Source organism: Phodopus roborovskii, unplaced genomic scaffold (assembly GCF_943737965.1).
Source record: "Phodopus roborovskii unplaced genomic scaffold, PHOROB, whole genome shotgun sequence".
Classification (NCBI taxonomy): Eukaryota; Metazoa; Chordata; class Mammalia; order Rodentia; family Cricetidae; genus Phodopus; species Phodopus roborovskii.
In genome coordinates, this window is record NW_026126547.1 from 5,220,372 (window position 1) to 5,239,143 (window position 18,772).

Below are 18,772 nucleotides of genomic sequence, written 5' to 3' on the forward strand. Positions count from 1 at the left end.
TGACTCAAATAGAGTATTACCAAATATCTATCGAACATTTCACCTAAACACAAAACAATATACCTTCTTCTCAGCACCTCATGGAACCTTCTCTAAAACAGACCAGATATTCAGCCACAAAGAAAATTTCAACATGTACCAAAAAAAAAAAAAAAAAAAAAAAACAAAACAAGGAAGAGAAATAACCCTCTATACCTTATAGGTTCACCATGGGTTAAAGTTAGAGTTCAACAACAACACAAACTAAAAAAAGCCTACAAACTTATAGAAACTGAACCAATTCTCAATTGAATCACCACTGTGTCAAGGAAAAATTAAGGAAAGAAATTAAAGACTTCCTAGAATTCAATGAAAATGAATCCACAACATACCCAAACTTATGGGAGCTATGAAAGCAGTGCTATGAAGAGAGTTCATGGCATAGCACTAAATGCCATAAAGAAGTTGAAGAAATACCATACTAGTGACTTAATAGCACACCTGAAAGCACTAGAACAAAAAGAAGCAAACTCACAACAGGAAATAATCAACTGAGGGCTTAAATCAATAAAATGGAAACAAAGAAAACAAGACAAGAAGAATCAAATAAACACAGAGTTGGTCCTTCGAGATTATCAACAAGATAGACATACCTTTATCCAAACTAACCAAAAAGCAGAGAAAGAATACCCAAATTAACAAAGTCAGAAATGAAAAGGGGGACATAAAAAAAGACACTGAGGAAATCCAGCAAAACATTGTCATATTCTAAAACCCTACTCCTCAAAATTGGAAAATAAAAATGAAATGGACAATTTTCCTGATAGGTAATAAATAACAAAAATATATCAAGTTAAAATAAACAATTTAAACAGACCTATGATCCCTAAGGAAATAGAAACCCTCATTAAAAGCCTCCCAACCAAAAACAAAAGCCTAGGCCAGATGGTTTCAGCTCAGAATTATACCAGACTTTCAAAGATGAGCTACTTATTATCAATAATCTTCAAATTGTTCCACACAATAGAAACAGAAGGAACATTGCCAAATTCTTTTTATGAGACCACAGTTACCCTGATATCCAAACCACACAAAGATGCAACAAAGAAAACAGAATTACAGGCCAATCTCCCTCATGAGCACTGATGCAAAAATAATAAAATACTGGCAAACCAAATTCAAGAACACATCAGAAAAATCATCCACCATGGTCAAATAGACTTCATTCCAGAGATACAGGGATGGATCAACATATGACAATCTGACAATTAATCCAACATATAAACAAACTGAAAAGGAAAAAAAAAAACCCACAAGATCATTATCTCATTAGGTTCTGAAAAAAGGCCTTTGACAAATTCCAACACTCCTGCATGATAAAAGGTCTTGGAGAGATCAGGAATAAAAGGAACATACCTAAACATAATAAAGGCAATATACAGCAAGCCCTCAGGCAATATCAAGCTCAAATCAATCCCACTAAAATTAGGAACAAGACAAGGCTGCCCACTCTCGCCATATCTGTTCAATATAGTACTCAAAGCTCTAGTTAGAACAATAAGACAACAAGACAACAAGGGGACAGACGCAAACTAGAGAGGAATAAGTGAAATTTTGCTATTTGCAGATTAGATATTATAGTATACATAAGTGACCCCAAGGATTTTACCTGGGAACTACTCCTACAGCTGATAAACACCTTCAGTAATATGGCAGGATACAAGATTAACTAAAAAAAAAAAAAAAAAAGTAGCCCTCCTATATACAAATGATAAATGGGCTGAGAAAGAAATCAGAGAAACAACCCGCTTTAGCCACAAACATAAAATGTCTTGGGGTAACTATTAACCAAACAAATGAAAGATCTATAGGGTAAGAATTTCAAGTCTTTGATGAAAGAAAATAAAGATATAAGAAAATGGAAAGATCTCCCAAGTTAATGAATCAGTAGGATTAACATAGTAAAAATGGCAATCTTATAAAAGCAATTAACAGATTCAATGCAATCCCAATCAAAATCCCAATACAATTCTTCACAGACCATGAAAGTATATTCAATTTAATGTGAAAAAAAAAAAACAACAACAACCCAGGATAGCTAAAACAATCCTGTATAATAAATTTCCAGAGTTCCTAACTTCACCATTCCTAACTTCAAGCTCTACTATAAAGTTATAGTAATAAAAAGAACATGATATTAACATAAAAATAGACAGGTGGATCAATAGAATGGAATCAAAGACCCTGACTTAAATCCACATACTTAATAAACACCTGATTTTTGACAAAGAACCCAAATTTATAAAACGGAAAGAAGGCATCTTATAAACAAATGATGCTGTCATAACTGGATATATACATGTAGGCAAATATCCATATCTATCATCTTGCACAAAACTTAAGTTCAAATGGATCAAACACCTCAACATAAATTCAGCCACACTGAACCTTTTTTTTATAAGAGAAAGTGGGAAGTACCCTTGAACTCACTGGCATAAGAGATTGCTTCCTGAATATAACACCAGTAGCACACTGAGTGCTACGCCTTCACAGCCAGAGTACCAAGCTTGGCAGAGGGTGTCGGGATTGAAATACTTAACAGACCACCACGAGAAGTTAAGAAGAAGCTACTGCCACCACTGTTTATTACAAAGAGTAATGGGACTTATATACCCAAGCCAGGGGGCAGGCTAATCATAGGAGGAAGTCATGCACCACCCATACCTGGGGTCAAGGCACACCTGCACTGTGCACTAGAAAGTTTTGAAAACAACCTTGTTTGCTCAACCTTGTTTGCACAGAAATTCTACAGCTGGGTAGGGAGAAGAGAGCTGTAAGAGACAAGTACTTAAATTCCCCCAACAACTGAGACGGACAATTAATAAATGGGACCGCCTCAAACTGAAAAGCAAAGGGCACTGTCAACAAGACTAAACAGTAGCCTAAAGAATGGGAAGATATTCACCAACCCCACACCTGAGAGAGGGCTCATCTCCAAAATACATAAAGAACTCAAGAAACTAGGCACAAAAATATCAAATAATCCAATTTTAAAATGGAACACAGAACCTGGCGTTGGTGACTCATGCCTTTAGTCCCAGCACTTGGGAAGCAGAGGCAGGTGGATCTCTGTGAGTCCGAGGCCAGCCTGGCTCCAAAGCAATACAGAGAAACCCTGTCTTGAAAAACAAACAAAAAAAGGAAATAGAATACAGAGCTAAACAGAGAATTAGCCACAAAAGAATCCCAAATGGCCAAAAGACATTTAAGGAATTATCTATGTTCTTAGTCATCAGGGAAATGAAAATCAAGAGACTCTGAAATACCACTTTACACCTATCAGAATGGCTAAGATCAAAAACACCAATGATAGCTTATGTTGGAGAGGATATGGAGGAAGGGGAACACTCCTCCACTGCTGGTGGGAGTGCAACTTTTGTGCAGCCACATTGGGAGTCAATATGGCAATTTCTCAGAAAATTTGGAATCAGTCTACCTCAAGAGCCAGCTGTAACACTTTTGGGCATATACCCAAAGGGTGCTCAATCATACTACAATGACACTTGCTCAACAATGTTCATAGCAGCATTATTTACAATAGCCAGAGCCTGTAAACAACCTATATGCCCCTCAACCGCAGAATGGATAAAGAACATGTGGTACATTTACAAAATGGAATATTACTCAGCTGTAAAAAAAAAAAAAAAAAAAAAAAACAGTAACACTGACACTTTGAAATTTGCAGGCAAATGGGTGGAACTGGAAAATGTCATCCTGACTAAGGTAACCTAGACCAGAAAACAATCATGGTATGTATGTACTCACTCATAATTGGATATTGGATGTAAAGCAAAGAATATCCATGATAAAATCCACAGTCCCAGACTAACAGGTAACAAGGAGGACCCTAGTAGGAATTCATACCTCTCCAGAAGAGGAAATAAGATGAGATGTCCTTGGTAAAACTGGGGGTAAAAGGGGTGGAGGGGCAGGGATGGAGGGTAGGAACATGAGGTAACAGGATGATCAGTGGGGTGGGAGAAAGAGAGGGAGAGCAATGAAAGAGACATCTTGATAGAGGAAGCCATTATGGTGAGAAACCTGATACCAGGGAAACTCCCAGGAATTTCCCCACAAGGACGACTTCAGCTAAGACTCCTAGCAACAGTGGAGAGGGTTCCTGGAATGGCCTTCTAAAATCAGATTGGTGACTACCCTAATTGTTATCATAGAATAGTCATCCAGTAACTCATGGAATAGGTGCAGAGATACACAGCCAAGTACTAGGCTGAGTTCCCAGAGTTCAACTGATGAGAGGGAGGAAGGATTGTACAAGCAAGGAGATGGTCAAGATCATGATGGGAAAACCCACACAGATGGTGGACCTGAGCTAATGGTAGTTCAAGGACTGACAGCTAAGGAGCCTCCATGGAGCCAACCTCGACTCTGCATATGGATGGCAGTTGTGTAGCTTTGGCTGTTTATGGGGCCCCTGGCAGTGCTATCAGGAAATGTCCCTGGTGCATGATCTAACTTTTTGGAACCCATTCCCCAAGCAGGGATGCCTAGCCCAGCCTTGAAGCAGTGGGAAGAGCTTGGTCCTGCTTCAATGTAATATGACATGCTTTGTTGACTCCTATAGGAGGCCTGCCCCTTCTCTGAATGGAGGAGGAGTGGATGGGGGAGATAGACAGGAGGGGGAGGAAGAGAAGGGGAAGAGAGGAGGGTGGGAAATAGTGGTTGGTATATAAAATAAATGAAAAAATAAAGAAAAGAAACTAGAGATCAACAAACCAAATAATGCAATTAAAAATGGGGTACAGATCCAAACAGAAAATTCCCAATAGGGTAAATCCAAATGGCTGAGAAATACTTAAAGACATGTTCAACATGCTTAGCTATGAATGAAATAGAAATCAAAATGACTTTGAGATTCCATCTTACTCCTGTCAGAATGGCTAAGATCAAAATCACAAATGACAGCTCATGCTGGTGAGGATGTAAAATAAAGGGAACAAACATCCACTGCTGGAATCAATCTACCCCAAGATCCAAAGGACACTTGATTTTACCACAAGGACATCTGATCAACCATGTTCATTGCTACTCTATTTATAATAGCAAGAAACTGGAAACAACCTAAATGTCCCTCAATCAAAGAATGGCTAAAGAAAATGTGGTACATTTACAGAACAGAACATTACTCATCTGTTTTCAAAAAAAAAAAAAAATGGCATGAAATTTGCAAGCAAATGGATGGGACTAGAAAAACTTAATCCTTAGTGAGGTAACTTAGATCCAGAAAGATACATAAAGCATTTGCTTATATGTTAATATTAGCTGTTAATAAATAATAACAAAGCTACAATCAATAGACCCAGAGAGATTAGGTAGCAGGGGAAAATAGAAGGGATACATGGATCCCCCTCAGAGTGGGAAACAGAACAGATTTTATGGTTGGATTGGGAGTTGTGGGACATAAATTGGAGGATCAGATGGTGGGAAGGGAGGAAAGATGGGGTTGAGAAAGGGGTTACAGGGAGAGAAAGCTAAAATTGAGTGGAACTTGGGTGACATGGAAACTTCCTAAAATATATTAAGGCAATCTTTTTTTTCTTATTTTATATATCAATCCCAATTCCTTCTTCCTCCTTCCCTCTTTCCCTCCCATCCCATTCCTCCCCACTCCACAGGGAAGGTGATGTCATGAAGGCAATCTTAATGAAGTTTGCAAATAATGAGGGAGACAAAGTTGCAATTGTCCATCTCTTGTCACCAAATGAAGCTTTCAGTACCAAGAATGGGTTACATCGAGTTCAGTGCTAACCAAAGGGGTCCCATGGAACCCAGGCTGTTGCCAAGACAGCAGGATTCTCTCAGTAATTAAAAGTCTTCCAACCAAAAAGAGCCCAGGGCCAGATCAATTCAGTATGCAATTCTACCATACTCCTAAGAGAATTATTGCCAATACTCCTCAAATTATGTCATAAAAATAGAAAATGAAGGAGCAATGCCTAATTCTTTTTACAAACCCACAATTATACTGATACTTAAAATACAAAAAGATCCAACACAGAAGGGATGACAAGGTGGCTGACTGGTTAAGAGCCAACAAAGAAAACTACAGATCAATTTCACATATGAATATAGATGCAAAATTCTTATTAAAATACTTGCAAACCAAACATAAGAACACATCAAAAAAGATTATCTACCATGATCAAGTAGGCTTCATTCCAGAAATGCAGAGGTGGTTCAATATAAATAAATCAATAAATGTAATCCACCATATAATCAGACTGAAATATAAAAGCCACACAGTTATTTCATTAGGTACAGAAAAAGTCTTTGACAAAAATCTAGCATCCCTTCATGATAAAAGTCCTGGCAAGACTGGGAATACAAGAGACAAACCTCAACATAATCAAAGTGTATCAGGGCTTAGCCAATTGTCATCAGAGGGCCATCATCCAGCAGCTGATGGAAGCAAATACAGAGACCCACAGCAAAACTAGACAGAGCAAGAGAAACCCCACAAAAGAGGAGGAGGAAGGATGATAGGAGCCAGAGGGAGCAAGGACACCATGAGAACACAGGCCACACAATCAACTAAGCAGGATTCACAGGAACTGAAGCAGCAAACAGGGACCCTGAATGCATCTGAGCTAAGTCCTCTGCATATACCTTATAGTTATGTGGCTTGTGGTGTTCTTGTGAGATTTCCAATAGTGGGAGAGGGGCTTATGTCTGACTACTTTTTTTGCCTGTACTTGGGATCCTTTTCCTCCTACTTGGTTGCCACATCCAGCCATGATATGAGGGTTTGTGCCCAGTTTTATTATACCTTATTAGGCCATGTTCAGTGAATATCTGTAGTGGCATTGTAGACTTCCTTAAACCCACCTTCAGATATCCCTGAGAAGCTAGCTTTTTTTTTTTTTTTTTTTTTTAACCAGAGGAGGAGTTAATCTGAGGGAGAGGAGAAGTGTCGGGGAGAGACTGAGGAAGAGGAGTGGAGGGAGGGAAAATTGTGATGTCATATATGAGAGGAAAATAAAAAGTTCAAATAAATAAATAAATGTGATTAACACCAAGTTCACAGCCAGTGTCACCCTAAATGGAGAGAAACTCAAAGTATTTTCACTAAAATCAGAAACAAGACAAAGATGTCCATTTCCTTCATAACTGTTCAATATAATACTTGAAGTTTTAGCTAAAGCAACAAGACAACTAAAGGAGATTAAGGGAGATACAAGTAGGAAAGGAATAAGTCAAATCAACATAAAGCAAGGATCTCAATGTAAGGCCTAAAACTTGGAAACTGCCAGGAAAAACAAAACAAAGCAAAAACAAAAACAAAAAACACTTCAACGTATAGGCAGGACAATGGCTTTCTGAATAGGACCACAACAACTCAGAAAATAATGAGAATGACAAATGGAACTGCATGAAATTAAAGAACCACTGCACATCAAAGGAAACAATTAACAGCATCAACAGAATGGAAGAAAACCTTTGACTGCTATTCTCTGTCAACAGACTATTAACTGTAATATATTTGTTAATTCAAAAGTTAAACATCCCAATAACAAATGGTCAAATCAGAAATGAGAATGTGAATTGAAGAGATACCTTTGAAAATAAGAAATGAAAATGTACACCCAACGATATTCCCTTGGAGAAACTTTTTTTTTTTCTTTGCAAGTGGTTGTTATTTGGAGATAGGTTCTTGGTTGGGAATAAGATCTTGTGTCTACTTCCCCATCTTAGCACAAGCTCCCCCCCCCCATTTGATTTGAATCTATGTAGGTCAGATGTACGATGGCACAATGGCATAGTATCTATAACTTCACACAGGTGTCCTGTTGGGTCTAGAAGACACAGTTTCTTTAGTATCATCCATATTCAAGGGCTCTTACAATCTTTCTGCCTTCTTTTCTATATAGGTCCAAGCCCTCAGGGAAAGTTTTGATGAGGACAACCCATTTAGAGCTGAAGTATTCCAAGTCTCTCACTCTTTGTACATCCCCACCCCGCCCCCCCCCCCAGCCATGCTTCTCTCATTTATCTATATCTCTATCTGCCTCTACCTCTATCTCTCCCCCTTATAGGTCCTTCAGATATATGGCTTCTGGTTTTGTGTTTTTGTGGAATTTGTGACTATGGGAAGCAATAAGTGGTTCTTGCGTCCTTGTATCTTGTGCCTTTCTTAGGCTCTTTTCCTTCTATTTGTTATATTTAATCTTTCTTTGGTTGTCTTTGTTTTTTCTTCTATTTTATTTTATTATTAGTCCTTAGATGTTGGTTTGTTTCTAATGGGAGACAGAAAAAGGGTGGATCAAGATGGGAGGAGAAGTCGGAAAGAACTAGAAAAAGCAGAGGAAGGGGAAGGAAACTGTATTCAGGATATACTGTATGAAAAATAAAACTATTTTTAATAAAAAAGAACAAGAAAAAAGCAAATGCAAATGCCCAATAAATGATGAAAAAGAAGTCAGCATCCTTACCCACTAGTCCAGGGCAAGTTAGAACCATGTTGAAACTCCTCATGTTCAGCCATAAGGAAAAATGAAATCATGAATTTTAAGCATAAATGGAAAAAAAATAGAAAAGATCATATAACTCAGGCCCAAAAAAACAAAAAGACATAGTCAGTCTCTCTCTCTCTCTCTCTCTCTCTCTCTCTCTCTCTCTCTCTCTCTCTCTCTCTCTCTCTCTCTCTCTGGAGGCTCCTACCTCCATATCTTCAGATGTGAGTACATGACATGAAGTAATCCACAGAAACCAGGAGTGGGAGGGAAATAGGAAGGGAAATGGGGAAAACTGGGAACTCTAGAGAGGGAAGGGGAAGTAAATACAGGATAGGAAATGATAAAATAGTGAGGATTCTGAAAAAGTCATAATCACACCATTATCTATCTAAAAATAACGATAATTATTTAAATGAAATTTTCCTATCTTAGCTAATAAATGCTCCAACAGACAAAGACCACCTAACAAAATACCTAGCACCAGGCATGAAAAGTCCTCTTTTGAATTGTTGGTAATGGCTATCCAAGAGACTCCAAAAACATCACAGGTTATTGCTCTTGCCCTTGGTTGCCCCCAGAGGTAGAAGAGAAATCCTTACTGCTAAAGACAGAATGCATATCATGCATATCAGATTCAGGATCCAGAGTCCCCTGAGATAAAACTAACTGAATGCCTCCTCCGTGAAGACTAGGCTTTTATGGTTAACACAAGGCACCATGCAAACTTCCAAAGGAAAGAAATGACCAATAGTCCTACCTAGTTATGTTACCTATAAACTACAACAACCAGGACGGCACAACAGCCTCAAGAGTACAGTAGTGTAATGCATTCCTTGCAGTAAACAGCTCTCTAACTGCATTAAGACCTCATCAACAAGAGGGAAATCATGCCTGGAACTGACTAGAAACCTATTCAACTACAACTACAAAGGGCTAGTGAAGTCATGGATCTTGGAGAGCCTCTAACCACCACTTCACTGAACCAGCATAATAATCCCTAATGATATTTTAAATATTTGTCCTTACACTCACAGATAAATGTGGTCCTCACCCCTCATCAAGGAAATGTCATTTTGCAACAAAACAAAGTCATTATAAAAAAATATAACCAGTCAAAATGTAGAGTCGTCAATACCCAATCCCTCTACAACACAACTCCTCACGTAGGGCTCAGAGATCCTTGCTGAAGAGAGGGTGGCAGATTGTAAGAGCCAGGAAACAGAAGTTGGCTGTGAGAGTGTGTCTCCAAGGAATGTCAAAAGCTACACTTAGAAAATCTCACCGACATTACTGCTTAAACAGGAGCTAAACAAGGATAACCCCAATAGACATGCAAATGTGGATGACAGAAAAGCTCAGGAGGCTTCAACCCTATACAGAGAACCATAGGTAACTAAGGAAACCTGTGAGCAGAGAAAAATATCTTCCTCAGAGAAGAGCATATCAATTGGCTTTCCAACACCAAATAGCAAGCCTGAAAATATGCATACAAATAACATTATACTGAGTAGGTTGTGCTCACACACACACACACACACACACACACACACACACAAGAATAACAACAACCAAAAGTGAAACCATGAATTTGAAAAACAACAAGGAGGGGTGGGTATATGGGGCTTGGAGTTGAAGAGAGGAAAATATGTAAGTGTATTATAATCTCTAAAAATAAAACAAAAGATTTTTAAGAAGAAAACAAACAGGAAACATACTAGTGAGGACATGGCTGGGTGTGGGCAACATCAACACACTGTCTAAGGGATGTGAATTATTGTAGCCACTATAGAAATCAGTGTGGAGATCCATCATAGGATCTAGCTACCAGGCCCTTGGAGATGTGTACGTGTGTGTGTGCGTGTGCATTTATATAAGTATGTAGTTATGTTTATACATATACATGTATCAATCCAAAGGAAACTAAGTCCACATACAATAATGATATCTGCACACCAATGATTCTTATGGCACAATTCATGACACCCATGATTCTACATAAGTAGAATCAGACTAGGTATAATACAACATGGATTTTTAAAAATGTGAATTTTATTCAACCATGGAAAATAATAAAATTATGTTATTTGGAAAACATTATGGAACTTGAGACCCTGCTAAATGAAATAAACAAAGCTTGGCTAGACATGCAATGCATGATTTCTCTCATTTATAGAATCTATTTTTTGTGATGTATAGATATGGTGAAAGCACATTTACTCATAAGAGTGTGAGGGCACAGGAAGCCCCTACTGTTATCCCCCTCATTCTATTTCAACACAGTCACTCAGGGAACCCGAAGCTCAGTTTCAGCTCAAGATTCACCTTTCTCCTTCCCTCAATGCTAGGGCTACAGGCATGCAGGACCACACCAGATTTCACATGACTGTACGTATTTGAAATCAGATTCTCATGCATAGACAACAATGAGCCATCTCCTGAGCCATCTCAATACTTTTAAATAAAATGTGAAAGGAGAATGGGTACTGTTTGAAAATGGAAGATGATGGATGGAATATAAGGAGAGTGAATGTGATATTAAAGCATGCAATGTATGTGTGAAAACATAATAACAGAAACTACTAATTTTGTATAATTAATATACATTTATAAAAACCGGGTGGGATGAACTGGCCCAATATAGTTGTTTTTAATATTTAATTAAAAAAAAAAGAACAGTAAGCCAGGAAGTAGTAGCACTTGACTTTAATCCCAGCACTCAAGAGGCAGAGGCAGATAGATCTCTGTGAGTCTGAGGCCAACCTGGTCTACAAAGTGAGTTCCAGGACAATTAAGACTGTTACACAAAAAAACCCTGTCTTGAAGAACCACAAAGAAAAAGAAAGGAAGGAAGGAAGGAAGGAAGGAAGGAAGGAAGGAAGGAAGAAAAAGGAAAGAAAGAAAAAGAATTACAGAGAGCAAGCTGACAGAGGGAAGGAGGAACGAGGAGAGAAATAAAGGCAGGCAGAGAGGGGGGACAGGAAAGAAAAAGGAGGGAAGATTCTGTTATCTATCTTAGCACATTGGTTGAACTGTGCCTTGCTCTCTTATACTAAATTAGTAATCCACTAATGGGGACTCACTTGGACACATAGTCCCAGCAAAGGAAATCAAGTCATTAGAATGGATCCAAATCCAATGATTACTGTCCACATAAAAGGGGTAATTTAGACCCACATACCAATACAAGGGAAATAAACAGAAGATATTTATGGAGAAGGTAGCCCATTTATAACCCAAGCAAAGAACTCTGGAACAGACCTTTTGTTCATAACCCTCATAGGAGCCATGCTTGCTAACACTCTCATTAAAGAATTCTAGCCTCCAGATCTGTGAGACCTTTCTGATGTTTAAGCTACCAGCTATGTAGTGTTCCGTTGTAGTAGTCCTAGAGAACTATGGTACTTAGAAAAAAGCTGACCTTGTAGTGTTTTATTAAATACTGACCCAATTCTTACTCCCATCTCTCTAGCAGCCTTGAAAAAACCCAATGGTTTGAAACTACAGCAGAGCTAATAACCTGGCAGCCACTAGAGGGAGTAAATAGATTTGAATGCCTACAATAGTTTTTCTCTCAGAGGATCTAAGATTTTCTTAAAGGACCCTCTGGTCAGTTCTAATGGACTTATAGTATACTGTAATGTACAGTTCAATACAGTGAAATAATTGCAAGAAGCACACCACTCAAATGTTTAAGAAAAAAACAGTTAATGACATTTGGAAACTTGAAAAATTCTAACAGATTTCAGAGAATGAAACACCAAGTTTATGCATAGGAATGGGCGCATGTCCAGCACATTCATGTAAACATTAAATTCTCACCTCTGAATGTTTGAGGTCCTACACGGCTTAAATCTAACTGCCACCTGCATAGATGGAAACTAAAGTTATACTCCACCCCCCCCCAAAAAAAAGGCATGGAGTACCCTCATGAAAGAAAAAGGACTAATAACAAGTGTTTAAGTTTCTTGCTAATCAGTAGCCTAAATTAATTGACAGAGGCCTCAATGTTAACAATCAAATAAATAAAATCAGCCAAAACAACTCCACCATATCTTAAGACAAAATAATCTTATTTTCAGAATCACTATTATATTATTCTAAATGTTCAGTTTCCAAATTTAAAAAGACATACAAAAAAGATCCAAGACATATGTATGTAAAACACAGCAGTCAATTGACACTAACTTTGAGAAAGAACAAAGATTTGTCTCAACAGATCAGAACACTGAATTCGCTATTTTAAGCATGAGCCAAGAAAACTATATCTAAAACCATATCTAAAAATACGGGATGTAGTCACTTCAAATAGAGAATATCAATGAAAATATTCAAAAGAACCAGAAGACACTGCTAACTGAAAAGTGTAGTAACTGAAAAGAAAACCCCATCTCAGGGATCAGCAGGAGACTCTGCAGTCAGAAGGAACAGGAGCCTTTAGGAAAAGCCACCTGGGGATTATAAGGGCTGAGAGGTGTCAAAATGAGAAGAAAGATGAATGAACCATGCCATGGACATAAGTAAAATCATCAGTGCACCAGAGTTCTGGGAAAGGTAGGCACAAAATTACAGAGAATGTTTGAAGAAACTGTTATTTAAAATCTCCCCAAATCTACAAATGTCATAAATCTACAAATTTACAATCACTGAACAATTTCAGCAAGGCAAAACTCAAGAAGATACATACCTACACACTTCATGATCCATCAAAATCTATAAACAAAGAGAATCATAAAAACAGAGGTAACTAGTTTATATAAGTGATCCTTAACTAGTAGTTTGTTTCTCATTTTTTCCTTAGAAGACATGATTAAATATAACAATCTGAATAAGTTTTAAAACAGAATATTATTAAAATATATTTACATAAACTCCAGAACCAGTTGGATTCACCAGCAAATTGTATCAAATAATTAAATTAAAATGAACACAAACTGTTTCAAAAACTATGAAGAGGAAAGTCACCATCCCCCAACACTAAAATAAAATGAAATGTTCAAAGACAATACAAGCCTTTATGAAACATCAATCTCACAGTGCTAGCAGTCAAATCCAGCATCACAGAAAAGGACTATCGTGAGTCAGAAAAATGGCTCAGCAGGTAAAGGCACTTCCCACCATGCCTGACAAACTGAATTCAATTTCCAGGACCCACATAATTGAAGGCGATGACCAACTCCTTCAAGCTGTCCTCTGACCTCCAAATATACAAATAATAAGTAAACAAATGTTTTGGTACAAAGCAAAGACATTACATCATTATCAACTGAAATGTATTCCAAAAATGCAAGGCTATTTCAAAATATAAACACCAACCAAAAGAAAGCATCATAACGATATAATAAAACCAAATGATCATTTCCACAGATGTAGGAAGACAATTTAATAAAAATCCACACCCTTCACAGTGAAAACACTCAACAAACAGGGACAGAAGGGATCATCTTCAGTCTGAATTAAGAACATCTTTAAAAACACAGTTAGCATTATGCTGAATATTCATAAACTGAGACATTCTCTTTCCCCTAAGATAGAGGCAACACAAAGCCATTTGTTATAATCAGTATTGATGAAGTTCTAAAGGAAACAACTTGTAAGAAAAAAATGCATTCATACTGGAAGCAAAAACATGCAGCTAACTTAAGGTATCATACTTTGCATGGAAAATACTAAAGAATACCCCCAAATAGAACTAATGGAAGTTATGATATCAATATGAAAATGTTAATAGCATGTCTATAACCCAGTAATAAACAATCTAAAACTAGCTAAATTCTTTCATTTAAAACAGCATTAAAATGAAATAAGTAGAAAGAAACAATAGACATATAAAACTTGTATTTGGAAAACTACAAAGCAACATGAAGATAAATTAGGCTTAAATAAATATGAACATATTTAATGTTCATTGAGTAAAAGGATTAATAAGGGGCAAAAATTTATCTATAGAATCAGCTCAACTCCTATTTTAAAAGCCCAATGTACTTTTTGTTGAAATTGGTACTGATTATAGAATTAATGTGGAATTGCAAAGGAACCACCTAGCAACAAAAAATATCTTAAAAGTTGAGGTCTTCACACTTACTCACTTAAAAACTCACTATAAAGCAAAAGCAATCCAAACATCTGGCATAAGAAACAGACAGGCAGACCAATGGACCAGAACAGAGAGGCCATCACTAGCCCCACAGCCATGGCTAATTGCTTTCAAAAACAGTGACAAGACAGACTTCAACAACATGACAGCCATACACAAAGGAATCAAAAGCAAAAACTGACTCAGAATGGACCATAATAAAGATGATGACACTTTTAAAAGGAAACAAGAGAGTAAATTAAAACTAACAAAGTTTGAAATGTACTTTTCAAAAGACTTAAAAAGTAAAAATACAACTCACAGAATGGGAAGAAATATTTGTACATCATGTTTCAAAAGTTCCAACAGTCAGGATACTATATAGCATTACACATAGTATCAATACAGAAGAAAAAACTCTACAACTCAACAAAAACAACAAGAAATAAGAGCCAGACATGGTCTCAAATGGGCATTCTTGCAGAAAGATACCTACTGAATATATATATATATATATATATATATATATATATATATATACACACACACACACACACACACACACACACACACACACACACTTATATTGTTTTGCCAAGTTGTAGAGAAAAGGGACCTCATTAGTCGTTAGGAGCAGACAACTCAAAACCACAATAAACTATCATTTCACACACAAATAGGTTGGTGGTAATCAAAACAGATGGACAGTAGTGTGTTAATGCGAATGTTAGGAAGTTTGGATCTTCATATACTGCTGCTATGATGGAAAGCAAGTTAAGGCCCTCTGCAAAGCATTTTAGCAGTTTCTCAGTAGGCTGAACATATCACTGATACATTAGCCATAAATTATCCACCTAAGATATACTTAAGAGAAGTAAAAACATACATTCACATACAAAAGAATATTATTCAGCTATATAAAAAAAGGAATGAAGTCCTCATATAATCTCAACAAAAAACAGTATCACACAAAGTGTGATTTTACTTAAGCCCAAACAGCAAATATTAGTCAGAAAGTATTAGCAGTGTTCGGTGGCTGAGAATACCTGCTCAAAGAGCATAGGAACTTCTTCACAATATGATAATCATGTAGAATTAGAGTTCTGATGTCAACCTTGTCAATAAACTAAACAAATCAAATAAGGCATATGTGTCAAATAAAACTGACTCAATAAAAATTAACTCAAAAAAATTACAAAAGTTGCAGCTGTGTCTCATGTGAATACCCTGAAAACATATCCAAAAGCTTTATGTTGTTTAGATCTCAACTGAAAAAATATTTTAGATGCTTAAACTTTCCACATTTACTATTATAGCGAGTAGTGTATCTTTACCTGTCAAAGCACTATAGGAAACTTTTAGTTAACTTTAAGAAATAACTTTTCTTTGCACAAAGAATTAGACCTGGATGACTCCAGCTCTACAGACACCACTTTAATTCATCTCTGCAGAAGGAAACTGACTTTTAGAATGAGAGTAACTACGGAATATTAGCCTTTTCAACAGGACTGTTAAATTGTAAACAGATGCTAGTAACATTCTATTACTGAAAAGCTATTCATGAGTACCCGGAAAATGTGCTGATCCCACTATTTTCAGTGAATCTTGAGTCAAGTGAAAACTTCTTGGCAATCGAGCCAAATATCCAACTATAAAAGACAAAAAGAAAAGAAATATTATCAGTTTGTCTTGTAAAATATTAAAATAAAGTTATCTTGCCTCCACACAAGAAGTATAAATCACTTATCTACTGCTCTTCATACTCCTTAACGAATGTCCCATACCTAAAGCTTACCTCTGTTACAAATTTTAACCCAGCCTTTCTGTGCTTACTTTCAATACTCTCCCACCTTATAGGACCCAAATCACAAACCCTTCCCCCTCAAATCCCCACCTATCCTCATCACTCAGCTATCATGGAACTTAACTGGCATCTCTCTTTAACACTCAAGCTACAACGGGATGCAATTATTCATACACATACACCATTGGTACAAAGGCCATTGATTGGAGCCCAATGTTTAAGTCAACTTATCAAGAATCATTTGCAAGCACCTCATCCTTGACAAGGAAACTGTTAAAACAATAACTATGAAAAAACATCCTGCTAGTCTTCATTCGCTGTTGAATGAACATATGATGGCATGATGCTGTGAACAGAACGAATGGAAAAGACAATGCAATGACTGTAAAGCATTAGCCCCAAAGAGCCTTAATAGCAAGCAAATGTAAAAGAGAGATCATAGCATTAAAGGCTGGAATGGAGCTTAATGCAAGTTCTGCCACATACTGAAATTGAAAAAGTTACTTTAAACTACCAGTTTGAGGGTTTCATCTGCAAAATGAGATTGACAGTAATTACATTCTTGCATGTTTATGGTAGGAGCTGTGAAGTGCTACTTTACTACTCAGAATTTACATGTTATGATACTAATTGCTTATCCTGTTTTTGATAGTCCTCATTGGATAAAAGGAAAGCCAGGCAAGATTTTAAAACAAAAACACAAGCTTTCAGTAGCAGGTATAAGGCCAAGAGTCATATTCAAATGTATCTTTCTTGGAATAATTAAAGGCAATTTATTCTCACAGTAGTATCTTTGCACCAAACACCTGGACTTTATATAAGGAGTAATTATCACCTCCTCCTAACCTCCCCCCCACCCCCGCCAATGCACCATCATGTCCTAATTGCTTTTTATTGCTGTGACAAACACTATACCCAAAATCAGCATGGGAGAGGGTGTAGAAAATTTTTATTGCACCTTACAGGTCCAGGTAAACCAAGGCAAGGACTCAAAACTAAACCTGGAGACAGGAAGGACGCAAAACTAAACCTGGAGGCAGGAAGTAAAGCAGAAGTAGGGAGGCTTGCTCTGGCTTCCTCAGACTGTCTTCTTATACAGCCCAGGACCACCTGCCCAGAGAACTGGACCCTCCCACATCAAAAGCAATTGAGAAACTACCCCTACCGACATGCTCACAGTCAGTGTGATAGTCAAATCTTCAATTGAGGGTTCCTAGTCCCCACGTGCCTATAGTTTGTGCTAAGTTAACAAAAAACCAGCAAGCACACCCTATTGCTTTCCTTTCTCCTCCCTGTCCCTTTCTTCACATTCCTTCTACTTTATGTTTCCGTTCTCCCTTATTGAACAAGTTTTAACTTCTGGCAAGTGTTACCTTTAGTACACTTCTTTAGGACCTATATGGAACGCTGCTTACTGTTAGTAAGCCTACCACTTGAAACACACAAATGCAGCCAAACCCATCTAGTTACAAGGCAAATGTAGTAAACGCTGTCTTTCTTTCTCCAGCATAAGCACATTCTGAAACTGTGAGGAAATGTTTTAGTTTAAATCTTCAAACCCTAGCTACAGCCTGCATTTTACACCCACAGCCAGCAGAGGGCGCTGCACCACCATCAAGGCTGTCTCTAAAGCTCACTGGGTTCACAGCGCAAATCCATCCCTGCCTACAAACTCGCTCGGAAACACCAGCTGCCGGCGAGCCACGGGCTCGCGTGTCCCCAGGCACTTTTCACTTAAAGCTCCGCGTGAATGAGCTGCAGCTACACGTCACTCGCGTTCCCACTCAATGCAACCGTGGCTCTCCCTTTAAGACTCCTACACAACACAAGGCCCTCCGGTGCGCAGTACCGGCCACCAGAGGGTTTCTTTGTGCGGACGGGGTCACGTGACTCGGGGCCAACGCAATTCTCGTGAGGAGCCGGAGCTCCCGCCGAGCGGCGCCGAGCCTCACCTGCAGGGGGCGCACGCAGCAAGGCGGAGAGCAGGACGGCGGCCACCGACAGCGCCGAGAGCGCGGAGCCCGCGGCCCCGGCCCGCCGCCGTCCCCGCGGAGCCCGGCCCGGGGCCAAGGCCTCCATCCACACGCCGCCGCCGGCCGAGCCTCGGCGCAGAAGAAGGTCGTTACCTGGCGCGCGCCCACCCGCCGCCGGAAGTTGGCGGACGGCGGGCCGGAAGGACGGACCGACGGACACGCCGCCACTTCCGCTCGGGCCGCCTGCGGGAGGTGTGCTAGCTTGGGAGCACATGGGAGGCAGGGGCCCGCTCCCCAAGGGGCTCCTTTGCCTTTGATGCCACCGCCCCACTAAGAGAACCCCTCCAGAGATTCCAAAGCCAGGAGAAGAACCTTGTGCCCCCAAAGTTCTAACCCCTGCCTTTCTATGGTG

The 18,772-nt window shown here is 38.5% G+C and overlaps 1 protein-coding gene across 2 annotated transcripts in view; it reads right to left on the bottom strand.

The window, feature by feature from the left end:
• Nucleotides 1-18,772, bottom strand: part of Zpbp (zona pellucida binding protein) — an 89,184-nt gene extending 70,412 nt beyond the window's left edge. The window contains exons 1-2 of one of the 2 annotated variants that reach the window (XM_051200696.1): nt 18,514-18,772; nt 16,152-16,232 (exon numbers count right to left, since the gene is read on the bottom strand). In XM_051200696.1, coding sequence (XP_051056653.1) covers nt 16,152-16,232; nt 18,514-18,634 — 202 coding nt within the window. In that variant the 5' untranslated portion in view covers nt 18,635-18,772. Of the gene's footprint in view, nt 1-16,151; nt 16,233-18,339 lie in introns of both variants that reach the window. The other variant, XM_051200695.1, reaches the window with a different exon arrangement.